General features: G+C 42.9%; 1 protein-coding gene across 5 annotated transcripts in view; it reads right to left on the bottom strand.

Moving 5' to 3' along the window:
• uso1 (USO1 vesicle transport factor) overlaps positions 1-14,795 on the bottom strand; it is a 76,281-nt gene extending 61,486 nt beyond the window's left edge. For 2 of the 5 annotated variants that reach the window (XM_087979869.1, XM_087979868.1), the window contains exons 1-3: positions 14,658-14,795; positions 7,385-7,471; positions 6,330-6,394 (exon numbers count right to left, since the gene is read on the bottom strand). In XM_087979869.1, coding sequence (XP_087835995.1) covers positions 6,330-6,394; positions 7,385-7,471; positions 14,658-14,723 — 218 coding nt within the window. In that variant the 5' untranslated portion in view covers positions 14,724-14,795. The remainder of the gene's footprint in view (positions 1-6,329; positions 6,395-7,384; positions 7,472-14,657) is intronic. The other 3 variants (XM_087979872.1, XM_087979871.1, XM_087979870.1) reach the window with 2 other exon arrangements.
• Between the last annotated feature and the right edge of the window lie 3,958 nt (positions 14,796-18,753).

An 18,753-nucleotide genomic window follows, 5' to 3' on the forward strand; every position in this document is an offset into this window, starting at 1 on the left:
TGCCTGACCTGCTGTGCTGTTCCAGCAATAAAGTTTCAACTTTGATCTCCAGCATCTGCAGACCTCACTTTCTCCTATATGGACTTCAGTAAGGTCGACAAGGTTCCCCATGGGAGACTGGTTAGCAAGGTTAGATCTCATGGAATACAGGGAGAACTAGCCATTTGGATACAGAACTGGCTCGAACGTAGAAGACAGAGGGTGGTGGTGGAGGGTGCTTTTCAGACTGGAGGCCTGTGACCAGTGGAGTGCCACAAGGATCGGTGCTGGGTCCTCTACTTTTTGTCATTTACATAAATGATTTGGATGTAAGCATAAGAGGTATAGTTAGTAAGTTTGCAGATGACATCAAAACTGGAGGTGCAGTGGACAGCGAAAAAGGTTACCTCAGATTACAACAGGATCTTGATCAGATGGGCCACTGGGCTAAGGACTGGCAAATGGAGTTTAATTCAGATAAATGTGAGGTGCTGCATTTTGGGAAAGCAAATCTTAGCAGGACTTATACACTTAATGGTAAGGTCCTAGGGAGTGTTGCTTGAACAAAGAGACCTTGGACTGCAGGTTCATAGCTCCTTGAAAGTAGAATCGCAGGTAGATAGGATAGTGAAGGCAGCACTTGGTATGCATTCCTTTATTGGTCAGAGTATTGAGTACAGGAGTTGGGAGGTCATGTTGTGGCTGTACAGGACATTGGTTAGGCCACTGTTGGAATATTGCATGCAATTCTGGCCTCCTTCCTATCGGAAGGATATTGAGAAACTTGAAAGGGTTCAGAAAAGATTTACGAGGATGTTGCCAGGGTTGGAAGATTTGAGCTATAGGAAGATAAGCCGGGGCTGTTTTGCCTGGAGCATCGGAGGCTGAGGGGTGACCATATACAGGTTTATAAAATCATGAGGGGCATGGATAAAGTAAATAGATAAAATCTTTTCCCTGAGGTAGGGGAGTCCAGAACAAGAGGTCATAGGATTAGGGCAAGAGGGGAAAGATATAAAAGAGACCTAAGGGGCAACTTTTTCATGCAGAGGGCGGTAAGTGTATGGAATGAGCTGCCAGAGGAAGTGGTGGAGGTTAATATAATTGCAACATTTAAAGACTTCTGGATGGGTATATTAATGGGAGGATTTGGAGGGGTATGAGCTGGGTGCTGGCAGGTGGGACTAGATTGGGTTGGGATATCTGGTCGGCATGGACGGGTTGGACCGAAGGGTCTGTTTCTGTGCTGTACATCTCTATGACTTTAAAAGGGGATATGAAATGTCTTTGGCAAACAGGATTAGGACAATCCCAAAGTATTTTATATATAGATAAGGAAGAAAGTAGCAGCTAGGGAAAGAGTAAGTCAACTCAAAGGAGGAAAATTATGCATGGAGCTAAAGGAAGCAGATAAGGTCTTTAATAACTCTCTGTATCCTCTTTAGTCACAGGAGAGTTCCCAGAGGACTAGAGAATAGCCAACATTGTTCCTTTGCTTCAGGGCAATAAGGATAATTTGGGAAACTACATGCTGGTAAACCTTAAGTCAGTAGTAGGGAAATTACTGAAGAATATTTTTAGGGATAGGATTTACTCATCTTTGAGAAAATATGCACCAATTAGCAACAGGCAATGTAGTTTTATGCAGGAAATGTTGTGTCTCAAAAACTTGAATGCTTTTCCAGCAAGGGACAAAGATGATTTATGGGGGCAGGACGGTAGATTTTGTCCCCATGAACTTCCACAAGGCCTTTGACAAGGTCCCTCATGGTCGGCTGATACAAAAGGTGAAGTTACATGGGATATATATAGCTATGTTTTATATATATGAAAAAATGTGGTTTGGAGGAGAATGTAGGTGGACTGATTACTAAGTTTGCAGGGCTTGCAGATGGTGTGGACTACTGCCAGAGGATACAGCAGGATATAGACAGAGATTTGGGCAGTAGAAAGGCAGATGGTGTTTAATCAGACAAATACAAGATGCTGCATTTGGAAGATCTAGTGCAGGAGAAAGTATACTGTATGTGGCAGAACCCTTAATAACATCATATAGAGAAATCTGAGTGTACAGGTACACAGTTCCCTGAAAGTGGCAACACATATGGATAAGGTGGTCAAGACAGCATATGGCATGCTTGCCTTCATCGGTATATTGTACAATAGTTGGCAAGTCATTTTGCAACCGAATAGAACTTTAGTTAGGTCACGTTGGAATATTATATACAGTTTTGGTCACCTCATTGCCAGAAGGACATGGAGGCTTTGGAGGGGGTACAGAAATGGTTTACCAGGAAGATACCTGATTTGGAAGGTATTAATTATGAGGAGAAATTGGACAAACTTGGTTAGTTTTCACTTAGCATCGGAGGCTGAGGAGTGACCTGATCGAAGTTTACAAAATTATGAGGCATGGGTAGAATGGATCGTCAAAATTTAAAGGAGACTCGAGAGGAATTTTTTTTTAAAAACATGGAAAGTGGTTATGTATCTCGAAAGCAGTGCCAGAGGAGATGAATACGATGGCAACATTTATGAGGCATTGTGATGAACACATGAATGGACAAGAAATAGGGAAACTGTTTTTAAAGATTAGAAAGGCATGTGTCACTGCAGTCTTGGTGGGCTAAAGGGCCTGTTCCTGAGCTGTACTGCTTATTGTTCTTTGTTCTAATGCAACTACATGGTTGCCACAGAATTTAAAACTACAGGGCATATTTTTAAGGTGAGAGGAGAAAGTTTTACAAGGTACCCAAGGGGTAACATTTTTCACAAAGAGGGTGTTTCGTATGTGAAATGAACTTCCAGAGAAAATGATAGATGCAGTTACAAGATTGAAAAGATAGTTGGACAGGTATATGAATAAGAAAGGTTTAGATGGATATGGGCCAAATGCAGGTAAGTGGGACTTGTTTAGTTTGGGAAATTTGAACCAAAGAGTCATTTTCAGTGCTGTATGACTCCATGAGACAAATCTAAATCAGTCCACTCTATATTTCTTCATGTGTTAAGACTGTTATAACATTTGTCATCTGTACATTCTGCAAAAATATTACTTTGCAACGTTATTGAGGAAAGGATCTTCAATGAATTCCTGTGTTTGACAGCAATCAGTAATCATTAGCCAGAAAACTCAGCGAGGATTTCAGACCTTGCAGGAGTAATTTGTTAACAGCAGACCAATTTGCTTCATCTTAAAACAATATTGACCCAATCAAAAGTATGGCAAAATGCTAGTTGATTGCATCTATGAAAAATGATGTTTTGAAAAGCAAATGAGTTCCTTGTTACTGATTTGGATTTGTCTCAGTTGTACAGCACAGAAACAGACTCTTCAATTCAACTCGCCCATGCTGTTATTTTCAAAATCAAATATTTCATCTAATCTGCCCAGTATACTAGAGGCTGACTTTTTTTGTTTGCTTTTATAAAACAGAAGTTTAATCAGTTGTCCAGTGTATTTCTTTCCAGGTAAAAGATGCAGTTGACAGCTTATATCTGGAGTGTAAAGAAGTTTTGATCAGAATTTATTGTTATCTTAGAGTCACAGTCAGAGATATACAGCGTGGAAACAGACCCTTCAGTCCAACTCGTCCATACCGACCAGATATCCCAACTCAATCCAGTCCCACCTGCCAGCACCCTGCCCATATCACTCCAAACCCTTCCTATTCATATACCCATCCAAATGCCTCTTAAATGTTGCAATTGTACCAGCCTCCACCACTTCCTCTGGCAGCTCATTCCATACACATACCACCCTCTGTGTGAAAAAGTTGCCCCTCAGGTCTCTTTTATATCTTTCCCCTCTCACCCTAAACCTACGCCCTCTATTCTGGACTCCCCGACCCCAAGGAAAAGACGTTGCCTATTTACCCTATCCATGCCCCTCATAATTTTGTAAACCTCTATAATGTCACCCCTCAGCCTCCGACGCCCCAGGGAAAACAGCACCAGTCTGTCCAGCCTCTTCCTATAGCTCAAATCCTCCAACCCTGGCAACATCCTTGGAAATCTTTTCTGAACCCTTTCAAGTTTCACAACATCCTTCTGATAGGAAGGATACAAGAATATTCCAACTGTGGCCTAACCAATGTCTTGTACAGCCGCAACATGACCTCCCAACTCCTGTACTCAATACTCTGACCAATAAACGAAAGCATACTAAACACCTTCTTCACTATCCTATCTACGTGCGACTCCACTTTCAAGGAGCTATGAACCTGCACTCCAAGGTCTCTTTGTTCAACAAAACTCCCTAGGACCTTACCATGAAGTGTACAAGTCCTGCTAAGATTTGCTTTCCCAAAATGCAGCACCTCGCATTTATCCGAATTAAACTCCATCTGCCACTTCTCAGCCCATTGGCCCATTTGGTCAAGATCCTGTTGTAATCTGAGGTAACCCTCTTCCAGTGCATTGATGAGAAAAGTTTATTTCATGGAATATAGCTTGCTAATAGAAGCTGTAGCCAAGCTACTTTGGAAAGCTACATTACAACAGTGAAATAAAGATCTGTGGAGTCATAACGCTGACCCATCTCCTTGATTGCAGACTTGTCAGCTGTATGGATTATTTTTAATAGGGACTGCATTCGATAAAGCAGCGTGCCATTTTAATACACATTGTCTAATCAAGCCATGTTATTGATCAAGGAAACAAAGCCATTATTAATGTATTTTCCTTTAGTCCTTCATGAGACATGGGTGTCACTGCAAAGACCAGCATTTTATCCCCAGTCTTAACTGCAAGAGTCAACCATATTACTGCAGCTCTAGAGTCACACAGTCAGACTGGGTTAAGGATGGTAGATTTCCTTCCCTTAAGGACATTAGTGAACCAATGATCCCATATTATGGTCACCCTTACAGAGGCTAGTTTTAAATTCATTCATTGAATTTCAATTCCACTAGCTTCTATGGTGGGATTTAGAAGCATGTCTCCAGAGCATTTGACGAGACTTATGGTTTACTATCTAGTGACATTACCAACACAATACCGACTCCTCCTTACTCATTAATCTCACTATGAGATAACTGGACATTATACACTGGCATGTACTCAATAACTGAGACAAAAGAAAGGACTGCTAACAGCAACATAAACAGATGTAGAACCACAATTAGTATTTGCGTGCAACATAACAGCCTGTGGGAACATGAACCAGGACTGAGCTGAATGACTGCACGAGGAGATCACAAAGACAGCAGCTAACTTTTAGGCCTTCATTCAGACTCTCGAATAAAAAGGATATTTTCAACATCAGCGAACAAAGGAAAAGAGAAGACAAAAGTTTAAATCTTAAAATTTTCCCAATATGTGCTCAGGAGGAGGAAAATACAACTAATTCAGTTTTCATTTTTTTCATAACCTTTACCCAAGAGTACAGACAAGGAAATGATTAAGTACTTTAGACAATCATTTAGTCACAATAAGGTCAGTGGTTATACTTGTATCTTGCTGCATTCTAAATTTCAAAAATTGAGGAGCCAAACACTAATCCAAGGTAGAATTTGATGGCAATGAACATGCATTCATTTGACAGCTATTTGAACCTTCAGGGCTTTAACTCACCCAACTTCAGACTTGTTACATTAATTCTAAGTAACCATGCATAGCTCATCTTACAGGAGGAAAATCCTGCAGATGCTGGAATCTGAACTGAAAACAATAAATGCAGGAGATCACAGCGGGTCAGGCAGCATCCATGGAGAGGCAGCAAGCTAATGTTTTGAACTTAAATGACTCTTCAGCAGAGCTCATCTTGGTTTGCTCCTGGATACAGCTCCTTTACCAATAAAATACTGAGGTGCCCAAAAAGGATCCCAGATGTTATGCCAAGCTCAAAGTCAACAGGATCAAATTCTAAAACCAGACAGCAATGGTTCCATGACAGATCACTGCAGCACCAATTGGCGAACTAGTTACGCAACAACAGATTCCATCCTTCAAATCCCAATCAATGCAGCATAGTAATTTGAAAACAGAACACATTGCAAAGGCATAGTAAGTATCTTACTTTTTTAAAAATCATATCTTAGATACAAGATTTGACTAGGTAGCATGACTGAAATCAGACAAAGGCAGCATCCTTCCAGGACAATACTAAATTTAACACTGTCTCTGTTCAATGCAATGTCATCACTTCATTTTTAAGATTGTTTAGAAGCAGAGTAACTGTCAATCTCCTTCCAATTCCAATCTATAAGTTAGATGAGTTTATAGGATTTTAATTAACTTAAAAACAAATACAAAGACAATTTCTGGATGCAGACTATGACCATATCCATCATCAGACAAAACTTTCTCACAGTGCCATGTGCCTTTATCATATACAGCAATGTACTTACCGGTCTGTCTGCAGCACATTAACAAGGTGTTCCATGGCCTGACTGCCCACTTCAAGGCGATATTTCTAAACAAAATAAAAAAAACATTTTTGAGGACTCCTCCAAATGGTCAGGTATTGGTCTGGAGATCTTTTTCAAGATAACTATTGGGAATAAAGAGACCACAGAGTCCTTGGAAAGCAAGAGAATATAAACAAGGTGGAGGGCACTAAGGTACAGAGCTGAACGTTGTCAGAAGCAGCAACACTTTACAAAGCCACAAAATAAAAGGCATTACAGATCATTTACAAAGGAACAGAATGCAAAACACGTTGCACTTAAGAACGTTGAGGGACCATATTGCAGTACTGTGCATTGTCTCTGTTTCTACACAAAACAGGATAAAAAATTACAGGAGAAAATGCACAAAATATTGTCAATGTCACAAAAATGAGGAAGTACAATGATCAAATAACATCAGTAAGGCTGGGACTCTCTCCTCTAGAAAAGCAGAGGAATGACATGTGAGAAGTCTTTAAAATTTTGGTGGGGTTTGTTAGATTACAGAGAAAATTGTGGGAAGCCCAAAACTACAGGTTGTACATAGAAGCCAGTTACTAATAACTCCTCAGCTTCAGTTGTGACAACACCACTGATTAACATCCATATTCTACCACATTCTTACAGGTAGCACAAGCTAAATGAAACAGGTGCTTGTTTTACAGGGAATTCAGCAGAAATTTCTTTACCAAGAGTGATACAAATGTGGAACTTGCTTCCACATGAATTAATTTGGTGAAACTCAAGATTGATCCTCATTTCCTCACTCTTGGGTCCCTACCATGGAGTACCTTGAAAATATTATAATGCCAGTTTTATTCAAATTGGATAAAAATTAATAGGCCTCCATAGGTTGATCTGTATACGTTCAAATGTCAGACAGCACAATCAACTCTTAATGGAAGCTAGCTTTCTGATAACCACATGGTTTTCAAACCATACTCCACTTAAAATAAAATACACACTTTCAAACAAAGCAGATTGGAAATTTGATAAATGCAGAAATAAGGATATACTTTGGATAATGCTTTGAGTGCACGGACTGCATCTCTGCGATCCTCCAGTAGTGTTGAAGAGGCAACGCGGTCACATAGCTTCTGAACCTGTTCCAAAACAAAAGGATAACAATTTGATTTTTTTAAAAATTGGAAACCTTTTAGTTTAACTGCCAAAACATGCATTTTACACTGCCACAAAGATTACTGCATGGAATCAGAGCTTCTAGTGTGGGCACAACTGACTAACATGCATAGAGGTTTAGTTAGCTAAAGAAAACTGTAGGTATAAATGGGGATCTAATGGGTTGTCAAGCTGGTGGAGACCACAATCAGGAATAAAATAAATGTTATTTAATTCAATTTATAATGTTGGGCAGCACAATGGCTCAGTGGTTAGCACTGCTGACTCTCCGCACCAAGGATCTAGGATTGGGTTTGGCCTGGGTCACTGTCCGTGTGAGCTTGTACATTCTCCCTTCGTCTGCATGTATTTCTGCCGGGTGCTCCGGTTTCGTCCCACAGTCTGAAGACGTGCAGATCAGGCTGGATTGCCCATACCCATAGTGTCCAGGGATGTGTTAGCTAGGTGGGAAAGCCATGGTAAATGCAAAATTATGAGGATTGAGGTTTTTCTTGAGGGGGGGGGTCTGGGTGGGCTTTTTTTGGAGGGTCAGTGAAGACTTGATGAGCTGAATGGCCTCTTTCCACACTGTAGGGATTCTATAAGACAAGAGTTAAGTCAGTGCAATTCAACAATCAATTTATGAAGGACAGATTGCACCTGATTAACTTGACTGAATTTTTTGGAAGCTATTCAACAAAGTATGACACAGAACTGGATGAGTGACAGCAAGCAGAGAATGGGTTTTTTCAGACTATGGAGGTAATTTGCATTGACATATGCATGCAATCGATTTTAGAATCGTCTATTACTTGCAAGTGACAAAGACTCAGGTGAGAGGACGAGCATTCTAAATAACTTGACAAAGTAGAAGATCGGGATGAGGATGTTTGGAGATATTGGGATGACATAGACAACTTGGCGCAATGTGAAAAAGATTTGCATTTATCTAGCATTTCTAACCACTGGGTATCTCAAAGTGTTTTGCAGCCTATGTAAATTTTTTTTAAATGTCACTGTTGTAGGAGACACAGCAACAAAGGAGTGCACTCAGCACACTCCCACAATCAACAATAAGTTATGCCCAAATGATTTGTTTATGGTGATGTTGAGTGAGACATAAATTTAGGCCAGGAGATAAATCCTGTCCTCATCTTTGAAATAATACCATGGGATCTTTTACAGCCTCCAAACTGGAAGATGAGGCATCCATTTAATAACTCCTCTGAGGTAGCACCTCTCAGTGCAACACACTCTCAGTACAGCACTAGAATGTTGGTCTTGATTCAAAACCCAAAGTAGGACTTAAATCCAGAACCGTGAGATTCGGAGGAAATTGATGGCTGGTACATAATTGATGAGGAGGATCAAGGTGGAGTATAATACACAGGAGTAAAGTTTTGCGATCTGCAAAGGTACAATACAGAAACCTAGCAGTGTGCCATAAATACCATGATTATGACAAGTAGATAATTAGAAAGATTTTGGTGTCAAAATACAGCAATCTTTAAAGCTGGTAGGATAAGTTAATAAAGTGGTTAAACAATATATGACTACTTGGATTTGTAAATAGAGGAACAGAACATAAAAGCAAATAGATCAGATTTTAATTTAAAAAAACACTTCGGTTAGGCTTAGATGGAGTACTTTAGATAATTCTTAGTATCTCTCCAAGAAAGGATAAGAAGGATGTTGTTAAACTTGAGAGAGTGCAGAAAAGATTTACAAAGAATCTGCCGAGTCTGGAGGGTTTGAAGTACAGCTGAATAGGCTGGGGCTATTTTCCTGGGAGCGTTGGAGGCTGAGGGGTGTCCTTTTAGAAGGTGACAAAATCACGAGGGGTATAGATTTAAAAGGGACTCAAGGGGTAACCTTTTCACGCTGACAATGGTGCATGTATGGAACGAGCTGCCAGAGGATGTGGAGGAGGCTGACACAATTACAACATTTAAAAAGGTATCTGGATAAGTATATGAATAGGAAGGGTTTAGAGGAATATGAGCCAAATGGGATTAAGTTAGATTATGATGTTTGGTCGGCGCAGGCCAGTTGAATCGAAGGGTCTGTTTCTGTGCTGTAAGACTCTATGACTGAGGTGCCATAGGGATCAGCACCGTGCCTCAACTATTTACAATCAACATCAATGATTTGGATGAAGGACCAAATATATGGTCATTAATTTGCTGATAAAGGTAGCTTGGAAAGTAAGTTGTGAAGAAGATCAGGATGTCTTAAAGGGGATACAAATAGTTTGAGTGGAGAATAAAAAAACTGCTAAGTGGAGTGAAATGTATGAGAGCATGAATGCGTCCAGTTTGATAGAAAGAATTAAAAAAGGTCCCATATTATTTCAAGAAAGATACTGCAGAATTGAAGTACAGAAAGATTTCGGCACTGTGGTATATAAATCAAAATTAATCTGCACATACAGTAAGTGATTAGCAAGATAAATTAAATACAAAAGGAAGGATCGTAGAAGATATTTGTGACACCACATCTTGAGTACGACACACAGTTTTGGCTCCCTTATTTCAGAAGGGACATAACTGCATTACATACAGTTCACAGAAGGTTCATTCTACTGATTTCTGAATGGGGTGGGTGTTCTCTTTTGAGGAAATCCTGGACATGTTGGGTTTGTATGCAGAGGAGTTTAAAGAACTGAAAGGTGACCATATTGGACCATAGAGAGGTCCAGTGGGGACTTGACAGAGTGGATGCTTCTCCTTATGGGAGAGATTAAAACGAAGCAGCAAAGTTTAAGAATAAGAGATTGTCCATTTACAACAAGGGAATATTCTTTTCTCAGAGGATTGAAAAATCTGTGGAACATTCTTCGCCATACAGCATTAGAAATGGAGATCTTTGAATATTTTAAGGCAGCATAGAATGACCTCCTTGGTTAATCAAGAATCTCAGGGCATCAGCAAGAGGAACAAAAATACAGAGTTGAGGGCACAATCTGATCTGAAAAGATGAAGTAGACTCAAGCAGCCAAATGGCCCACTTCTGCTCCTAACTGGTGTGTTCTAATAACCAAGAATAATCAGTGTCCATCCTGAAAACCTGATGCAGAACCTGTCCTGGACCTTTTAGCTGAGAACTGTGGTCAATCAACTGATTTTCCACTGAACTATGAAAAATAAGATGATGGAAAGGTGGTAATGTCGAGACATAATTAACCCAGAGGCTCAGGTTAACGTTCTGGAGACATCAGTTCAAATCTCATCATGGCAGCTGATGCAATAAATAACACTTGTAGCATAAAGCCAGTTGCCCCAGTAACAAAATCATGACAGATAGAATCAATAGTTGCAAAAAGATTCTAAAGTTCACCCATGCCAATGGGAAAGGAAATCTGCCATCCTTACCCAGTCTGGCCCACACAAGACCTCAGAACCACAGCAACATCGCTGGCAAAGTCAGCGAGTACAGGGCATGCACTTAAAGTTATTAGTAGAAAAAAAAAGAGAATGGGGTGAGGTCTGGAACACTCTGACTGAAAAGGGAGTAAAGGCAGAAACCCAAAACTCATTTAAAAATGTGCCAGGATATGTACCAAAGAGCATCAACCTACAAGAATATAGCCAAAAACTGTAAATTGGGATTAGGTTGAGAATCTTGTGAACCACCCCCTGAGATGGCCCAACAAGTTAGCTCAAGTGAAGTTTGGGATGAGCAACAAATGCTGGCACTACCAGCAACATCCATATCACTCGTCAAGTATTCTCACCAGCAAAGGATTGCAACAGTATGATTCATTTCCAATAATAACTAAAGGAAGTGCATTCAGCTAGAATGAAGCAGTGCCTACAGGTTCAATAAAATGTACTGGACAAAACACAGCAGGTCAAGCAGCATCTGAAGAGTTGACATTTTGGGCAGGACCCTTCAATAATGAAATGTCAACTCTCCTGCTCTTCTGCTGCTGCTCGACCTGCCGTGCTTTTTCCAGCACATTTAATAAACTGACTTTACAGCATCTGCAGTCCTCACTATTGCCAAGTGCCTGCAGGTTAACATTAAAGGAACATATTTAATATTATTCTTAAAAAAAGTAACAGCCAAGTTTATAAAATTTTCCTCAAAAACTTAATGAACATTTGTACCTTGACTGAACAATGCAACATTTGTACCTTGACTGAACATAACTAAGTCTCTCTCAGACAAAGTTAATGTACTATTTTAAGACATCGACCTAAGTATCAACACATCAGCATTGGAATTTCACTACAGCAAAACAACCTGACTACACAATTCTAAAAGTCTTATTTCTGGAATATCAATGAGGAACTGTTCAGTTATAAAAGTCTGAGAATTCTAACTGCCTGCCCATGGTATTATTTAATACTTTGCTCAGCAGGATCTTCATGAACACATTTCATGATTATTTAAATGGAAAGCAGTTGAGTTTTGATATAGTGTTGCCTGACTGTGCCTATTTCTCTTGCTGTTTTCATCATATAGATATATTGAATCATATATTCATTTCATTGTTTCTTGGATTGTCAATTAACATCAATTTGGAACATACTTGTTTGAGGGGTTCAGATTTATTCCGAACAGCAATCACCACCTAAATTTGGGTATTAACAAATATCAGATTGAGGGACACATTAAATAGTGTGTGTAAAAAAACTTGGATTCTAAAAACGTTCAAAACTCAACCTGGAATCAAATCTATATGCTTTTTGTTTTAACTGAGTACTGTATAAGCTTGCATACTTCTAATAATACAATGGAATGGCACAACGAGTCAGATCTTGCCACGTGTCGATGTTGTGGCATCTCATAGGTAAAGAAAATTATCAAGTATTTCTCCAAATACATAAAATTGAATCCACTTGGATTGCTTGTGAACTTCACAGCTGCTGACTTGGTGCCAATCAGAAAACAGATCATTTACCTAATCCTCACTGAGGAAATGACGTACTGTCTATCGATACGTTAAACTTCAATGCGATGAAAAAGCAAATTACAGAGGGAATCTCCATTTTACCAAGGTCACTTCTGACAATTTATTCAAACCACGATCCTGGCAATATTTCCTTGGTATTGCAGTCAGAAAGAGTCCACTTCACTGACAGCTCAGGAAGTGGCATGAATCCACAGTTAATGATATAGCCTCCTTCAATTCAGGAATTTTAGGTTATGCACAAACAGTGAAGTGCATTCAGCTGATGAACCAAGCTGGAAAAGATTGATCTCACTTAACCTTTAGTCCTTTCACCATGCTGACAGACCAGCTGTGCATTATCACCTTCTCTAATTTGTGTTTAAAATGGCCACTTCCTCTGCAGGAAATATTTGTTCCACTGAATGACTTGCAGCCAGCTCAGAAGCAGAACAATTAAAGAAATAACTCCAGTACATCTACCTAGGAATTCAGAGAATGTCAGGTGGCACTACTTGGGTGATTTTGAGGCCACAGTCCTTTACATAATAGAAGGCAGTGATCATCAGGTTATGGTGACATCACTTTACATTTCACAGAACTGGGACATTATTTCAAGGTTCAAACTGTGTTTGAAAAGGGCAAAGAAGTTACATTGATTATTAAATACTGTGTTCACCTAAACATTTAACTGACTCCAAGAAGCGATAAGATGGCAGCCACTAAACACCAAGACCAACTGTCCAAGTAGCCACACACACAGATGACAAGGACCACAAATTCGACTGGGACAACATAACGACCATAGGACAAGCCAAATAGAGGATAGCCAGAGAATTTCTAGAAGCATGGCACTCATCCATTGAATCCATCAACAAACACATTGACCTAGACCCAATATACCACTCACTACAACGATCCACCAGAACCAGCAACCAGAAGCAGCATGAACAGAAACAAAAATTCCAGAGACAGTATATCAGCACTTCACAAGAGGCTCCAAAGCACTGAAGATGTCACCAAGACAGGGGACGAAACGTCTGCAAATCAACTTCCCAGCTTGGTGAACATACCCACGCCTACAGCTATGGTCCAAAGATACACAACAGCAGGGAGAGATGGGTAATATTCTGGAGGTCCGACATATCAAGTTTGTTAAATCTGATAGAATGGGAGCGGGAGTGCTGGAGCCTGCCACAACTGCAATTAAGGTGTGAAGAACTGGGACGAGCTGTGTTCCACAGGGATCAGTGCACGGACCTCTGCTGTTCGGGATCTACATGAATGAATTGGAGAAAAATATCTGGTCTAATTAATAACTTTGCAGATGATACAATGACTGGTGGAGTTGCAGAAAATGAGGAGGAACATCAAGGGATACAGCAGGGTATGGATCAGTTGGCGGCTGATCCTCCGACAGTGCCCATTCCCCCAGCACTGACCCTCTGACAGTGTCCGCTCCCTCAGCGCTGACCCTCTGACAGTGCCCACTCCCTCAGCACTGACCCTCCGACAGTGTCCGCTCCCTCAGTACTGACCCTCCGACAGTGCCCGCTCCCTCAGCGCTGACCCTCCGACAGTGTCCGCTCCCTCAGCCCTGACCCTCTGACAGTGCAGCACTCCCTCAGCACTGACCCTCTGACAGTGCCCACTCCCTCAGCCCTGACCCTCTGACAGTGCAGCGCTCCCTCAGCACTGACCCTCCGACAGTGCAGCACTCCCTCAGCACTGACCGTCCGACAGTGCAGCACTCCCTCAGCCCTGACCCTCTGACAGTGTCCGCTCCCTCAGCACTGATCCTCCGACAGTGCAGCACTCCCTCAGCACTGACCCTCTGACAGTGCCCACTCCCTCAGCCCTGACCCTCTGACACTGCAGCGCTCCCTCAGCACTGATCCTCCGACACTGCAGCGCTCCCTCAGCACTGACCCTCCGACAGTGCGGCACTCCCTCAGCACTGACCCTCTGACACTGCAGCGCTCCCTCAGCACTGACCCTCTGACAGTGTCCGCTCCCTCAGCACTGACCCTCCGACAGTGCGGCTCTCCCTCAGTGTTGCGGTCTGGATATTATTTGTTTGTTTCTGGAGTGGGTATCTGCCTCATACCCCGGTGATTCCAGGAGAGTTGTTCCCTGTCAACGCGTTCTCAGTCAGTGGCCGCTCTGACTAATCGAGGCCGAGGCCTAGCCCCCAGGTTTTCGGGCCTGGGCCTTTCCTGTGCGGCCCAGGCCGCTGTTAGTCGGTCAAGGAGCAATATTTGGAAGCAGATACTCACCGTCTCGGCCCCGCTGGGCTGTGGCCCGGCACTCTGGCCGCCCATCACTCCACGGAGGAAATTCATGTTGGCCCAACCGTCCCCGCCCGAGCCAGCGCCGGCAGCCGGCAGCTGCGCCTGCGCACCACTAACACCAAGGGGCCGGCGGCCAGCACCCGCGGCTGCGCACTGTCACAAACACCGTATCGGCCGCCGACATGACTCAACACGCCTGCGTGGAAACGTGGCAGCACACGTACTCACAAAGACAACACGTCACCACCTTAAAGGGACAGTTCACTGGCTACATGCACCATTTAAAGGGACAGTCCAACAGCTAAATACACCATTTAAAGGAATATTCTAACAGTTACATGCGGCATTTAAAGAGACAGTGTGACGACCAAGTTGATTCACTTTAATGGAGAGTGTGATTGGGATTTAATGGGAGGAAGCAGCCAGTGCAGGGACCCCCTGCGGCCGTTCCCCTCGAGAACAAGTATACCGTTTTGGATACTTGTGGGGGGGACGATTTACCGGGGTAAGTAATGGGGTTCAGGCCTCTAGCACGGAGCCTGTCCCCGTTGCTCAGAAGGGAAGGGTGGAGAAGAGCAGAGCAATAGTTATTGGGGACTCGATAGTTCGGGGCACAGATAGGCGGTTTTGTGGGGGCGAGAGAGACTCACGTTTGGTATGTTGCTTCCCAGGTGCAAGGGTACATGACATCTCTGATCGTGTTTTCCAGGTCCTTAAGGGGGAGGGGGAGCAGCCCGAAGTCGTGGTCCACATTTGGCACCAACGACATAGGTAGGAGGAGGGCTGAAGATGTTAGGCAGGCTTTTAGGGAGCTAGGTTGGAAGCTCAAAGTTAGAACAAACAGAGTTGTTGTCTCTGGTTTGTTACCGGTGCCACGTGATAAAGTCGAGGAATAGGGAGAGAGAACAGTTAAATGCATGGCTACAGGGATGGTGCAGGAGGGAGGGATTCCGGTATCTGGATGACTGGGGTTGTTTCTGGGGAAGGTGGGACCTCTATAAACAGGATGGTCTACACCTGAACCTGAGGGGCACCAGTATCCTTGGGGGGAACTCTGCAGGGACATGGGAACCTAGACTGTAGCTTTAGGGTGCAGGACCTGGAGTGTAGGGAGGTTAGGAACATGGCATCAATCTCAAAGGAGGGTGCCTGTAAACAGGAAAGTGGCTTGAAGTGTGTATACTTCAATGCAAGAATTATACGAAATAAGGTAGGTGAACTTGCAGCGTGGGTTGGTACCTGGGATTTCGATGTTGTGGCTATTACGGAGACATGGGTAGAACAGGGACAGGATTGGCTGTTGCAAGTTTCAGGATTTAAATGTTTTAGTAGGGTCAGAGGTGGGGGTAAAAGAGGGGGAGGTGTGGCATTGCTTGTCAAAGATAGTATTACAGCGGTGGAAAGGACGATGGATGAAGACTCTCCATCTGAGGTAGTTTGGGCTGAGGTTAGGAATAGGAAAGGTGAGGTCACCCTGTTAGGAGTTTTCTACAGGCCTCCTAATAGTCCTAGAGATGTAGAAGAAAGGATTGCGAGGATGATTCAGGAGAAGAGTGAAAGTAATAGGGTGGTTATTATGGGGGACTTTAACTTTCCAGATATTGACTGGGAAAGCTATAGCTCGAGTTCGTTAGACGGGTCGGTGATTGTCCAATGTGTACAGGAGGGTTTCCTGACACAATATGTAGACAGGCCAACAAGAGGTGAGGCCATACTGGATTTGGTTCTGGATAACGAACCAGGCCAGGTGTTAGAATTGGAGGTAGGTGAGCACTTTGGGGACAGTGACCACAATTCGGTGACTTTAGTGATAGAGAGGGATAAGTGTGCACTGCAGGGCAAGAGTTATAGCTGGGGGCAGGGAAATTATGATGCGGTGAGGCACAACCTAGGATGCGTGGCTTGGAAAAGTAAGCTTCAAGGCATGGGCACAATTGATATGTGGAGCTTGTTCAAGGAGCAACTATTGAGTGTCCTTGATAAGTATGTACCTGTCAGGCAGGGAGGAAAGGGTCGTGTGAGGGAGCCGTGGTTTAATAAGGAATTGGAATCCCTTATTAAATGGAAGAGGGCGGCCTATGTAAAGATGAGGCGTGAAGGTTCAATTGGGGTGATTGAGAGTTATAAGGTAGCCAGGAAGGATCTGAAGAGAGAGCTAAGAGCAGCAAGGAGGGGACATGAAAAGTCCTTAGTTGGTAGGATTAGGGAAAACCCTAAAGCTTTCTATAGTATGTCAGGAATAAAAGAATGACTAGAGTAGGAATAGGTCCAGTCAAGGATAGTAGTGGGAAGTTGCGTGTGGAGGCTGAAGAGATTGGGGAGACACTGAATGAATACTTTTCGTCAGTATTCACTCAGGAACAGGGCATTGTCGTCGATGTGAATATTGAGTCACAATTAATTAGAAAGGACGGCTTTGAGGTATGTAAGGAAGAGGTGTTGGAAATTCTGGAAAGGGTGAAAATAGATAAGTCCCCTGGGCCTGATGGTATTTATCCTAGGATTCTCTGGGAAGCAAGGGAGGAGATTGCAGAGCCATTGGCCTTGATTTTTATGTCCTCGTTGTCTACAGGAATAGTGCCAGTAGACTGGAGGATAGCAAATGTGGTTCCCTTGTTCAAGAAGGGGAGTAGGGATAACCCTAGTAACTATAGGCTGGTGAGTCTCACTTCTGTTGTGGGCAAAGTCTTAGAGAGAATTTTAAGGGATAGGATTTATGAACATCTGGATAGGAATAATGTGATCAAGGATAGTCAGCATGGTTTTGTGAAGGGCAGGTCGTGCCTCACAAACCTTATTGACTTCTTTGAGAAGGTGACTAAGGAGGTGGACGAGGGTAAAGCGGTAGATGTGGTGTATATGGATTTTAGTAAGGCGTTTGATAAGGTTCCCCATGGTAGACTACTGCAAAAAATACGGAGGTATGGCATTGAGGGTGAGTTGGAGGTTTGGATTAGGAGTTGGCTGGCTGGAAGAAGACAGAGGGTAGTAGTTAATGGTAAAGGTTCATCTTGGAGTGCACTTACTAGCGGTGTTCCGCAAGGATCTGTTTTGGGACCATTGTTGTTTGTCATTTTTATAAATGACCTGGAGGAGGGGCTAGAAGGTTGGGTGAGCAAGTTTGCGGATGATACAAAAGTCGGTGGAGTTGTTGACAGTGAGGAAGGATGTGTCAGGTTACAGCAGGATATAGATAGGTTGCAGAGCTGGGCAGAAAGGTGGCAAATGGAGTTCAATGTAGGTAAGTGTGAGGTGATTCACTTTGGTAAGAGTAACAAAAAGACGGGGTACTGGGCTAATGGTCGGATACTTGGTAGTGTGGATGAGCAGAGGGATCTTGGTGTCCATGTACACAGATCTCTGAAAGTTGCCACCCAGGTAAATAGTGCGGTGAAGAAGGCATATGGCGTACTGGCTTTTATTGGTAGAGGAATTGAGTTCTGGAGCCCTGAGGTCATGTTGCAGTTGTATAAGACTCTGGTGCGGCTGCATCTGGAGTATTGTGTACAGTTTTGGTCGCCATACTATAGGAAGGATGTGGAGGCACTGGAAGGGGTGCAGAGGAGGTTTACCAGGATGTTGCCTGGTATGGTAGGAAGATCGTATGAGGAAAGGCTGAGGCACTTGGGGCTGTTTTCATTGGAGAAAAGAAGGTTTAGGGGTGACTTGATAGAGGTGTACAAGATGATTAGGGGTTTAGATAGGGTTGACCATGAGAACCTTTTTCCACGTATGGAGTCAGCTATTACAAGGGGGCATAGCTTTAAATTAAGGGGTGGTAGGTATAGGACAGATGTTAGGGGTAGGTTCTTTACTCAGCGAGTCGTGAGTTCATGGAATGCCCTGCCAGTAGCAGTGGTGGATTCTCCCTCTTTATGGGCATTTAAGCGGGCATTGGATGTGCATATGGAGGATAGTGGGCTAGTGTAGGTTAGGTGGGCTTTGGATCGGTGCAACATCGAGGGCCAAAGGGCCTGTACTGCGCTGTATTCTTCTATGTTCTCTGTGATTGTTTCATTACTTCTTTTAAAGGGACAGTGATGTGCTGCATTGCTCCACTAAAGGGACAATGTGATTCATG

Source organism: Chiloscyllium plagiosum, unplaced genomic scaffold (assembly GCF_037043375.1).
Source record: "Chiloscyllium plagiosum isolate Xiang-an unplaced genomic scaffold, Cpla_swu_hap1 HiC_scaffold_36, whole genome shotgun sequence".
In the NCBI taxonomy this organism is placed as follows: Eukaryota; Metazoa; Chordata; class Chondrichthyes; order Orectolobiformes; family Hemiscylliidae; genus Chiloscyllium; species Chiloscyllium plagiosum.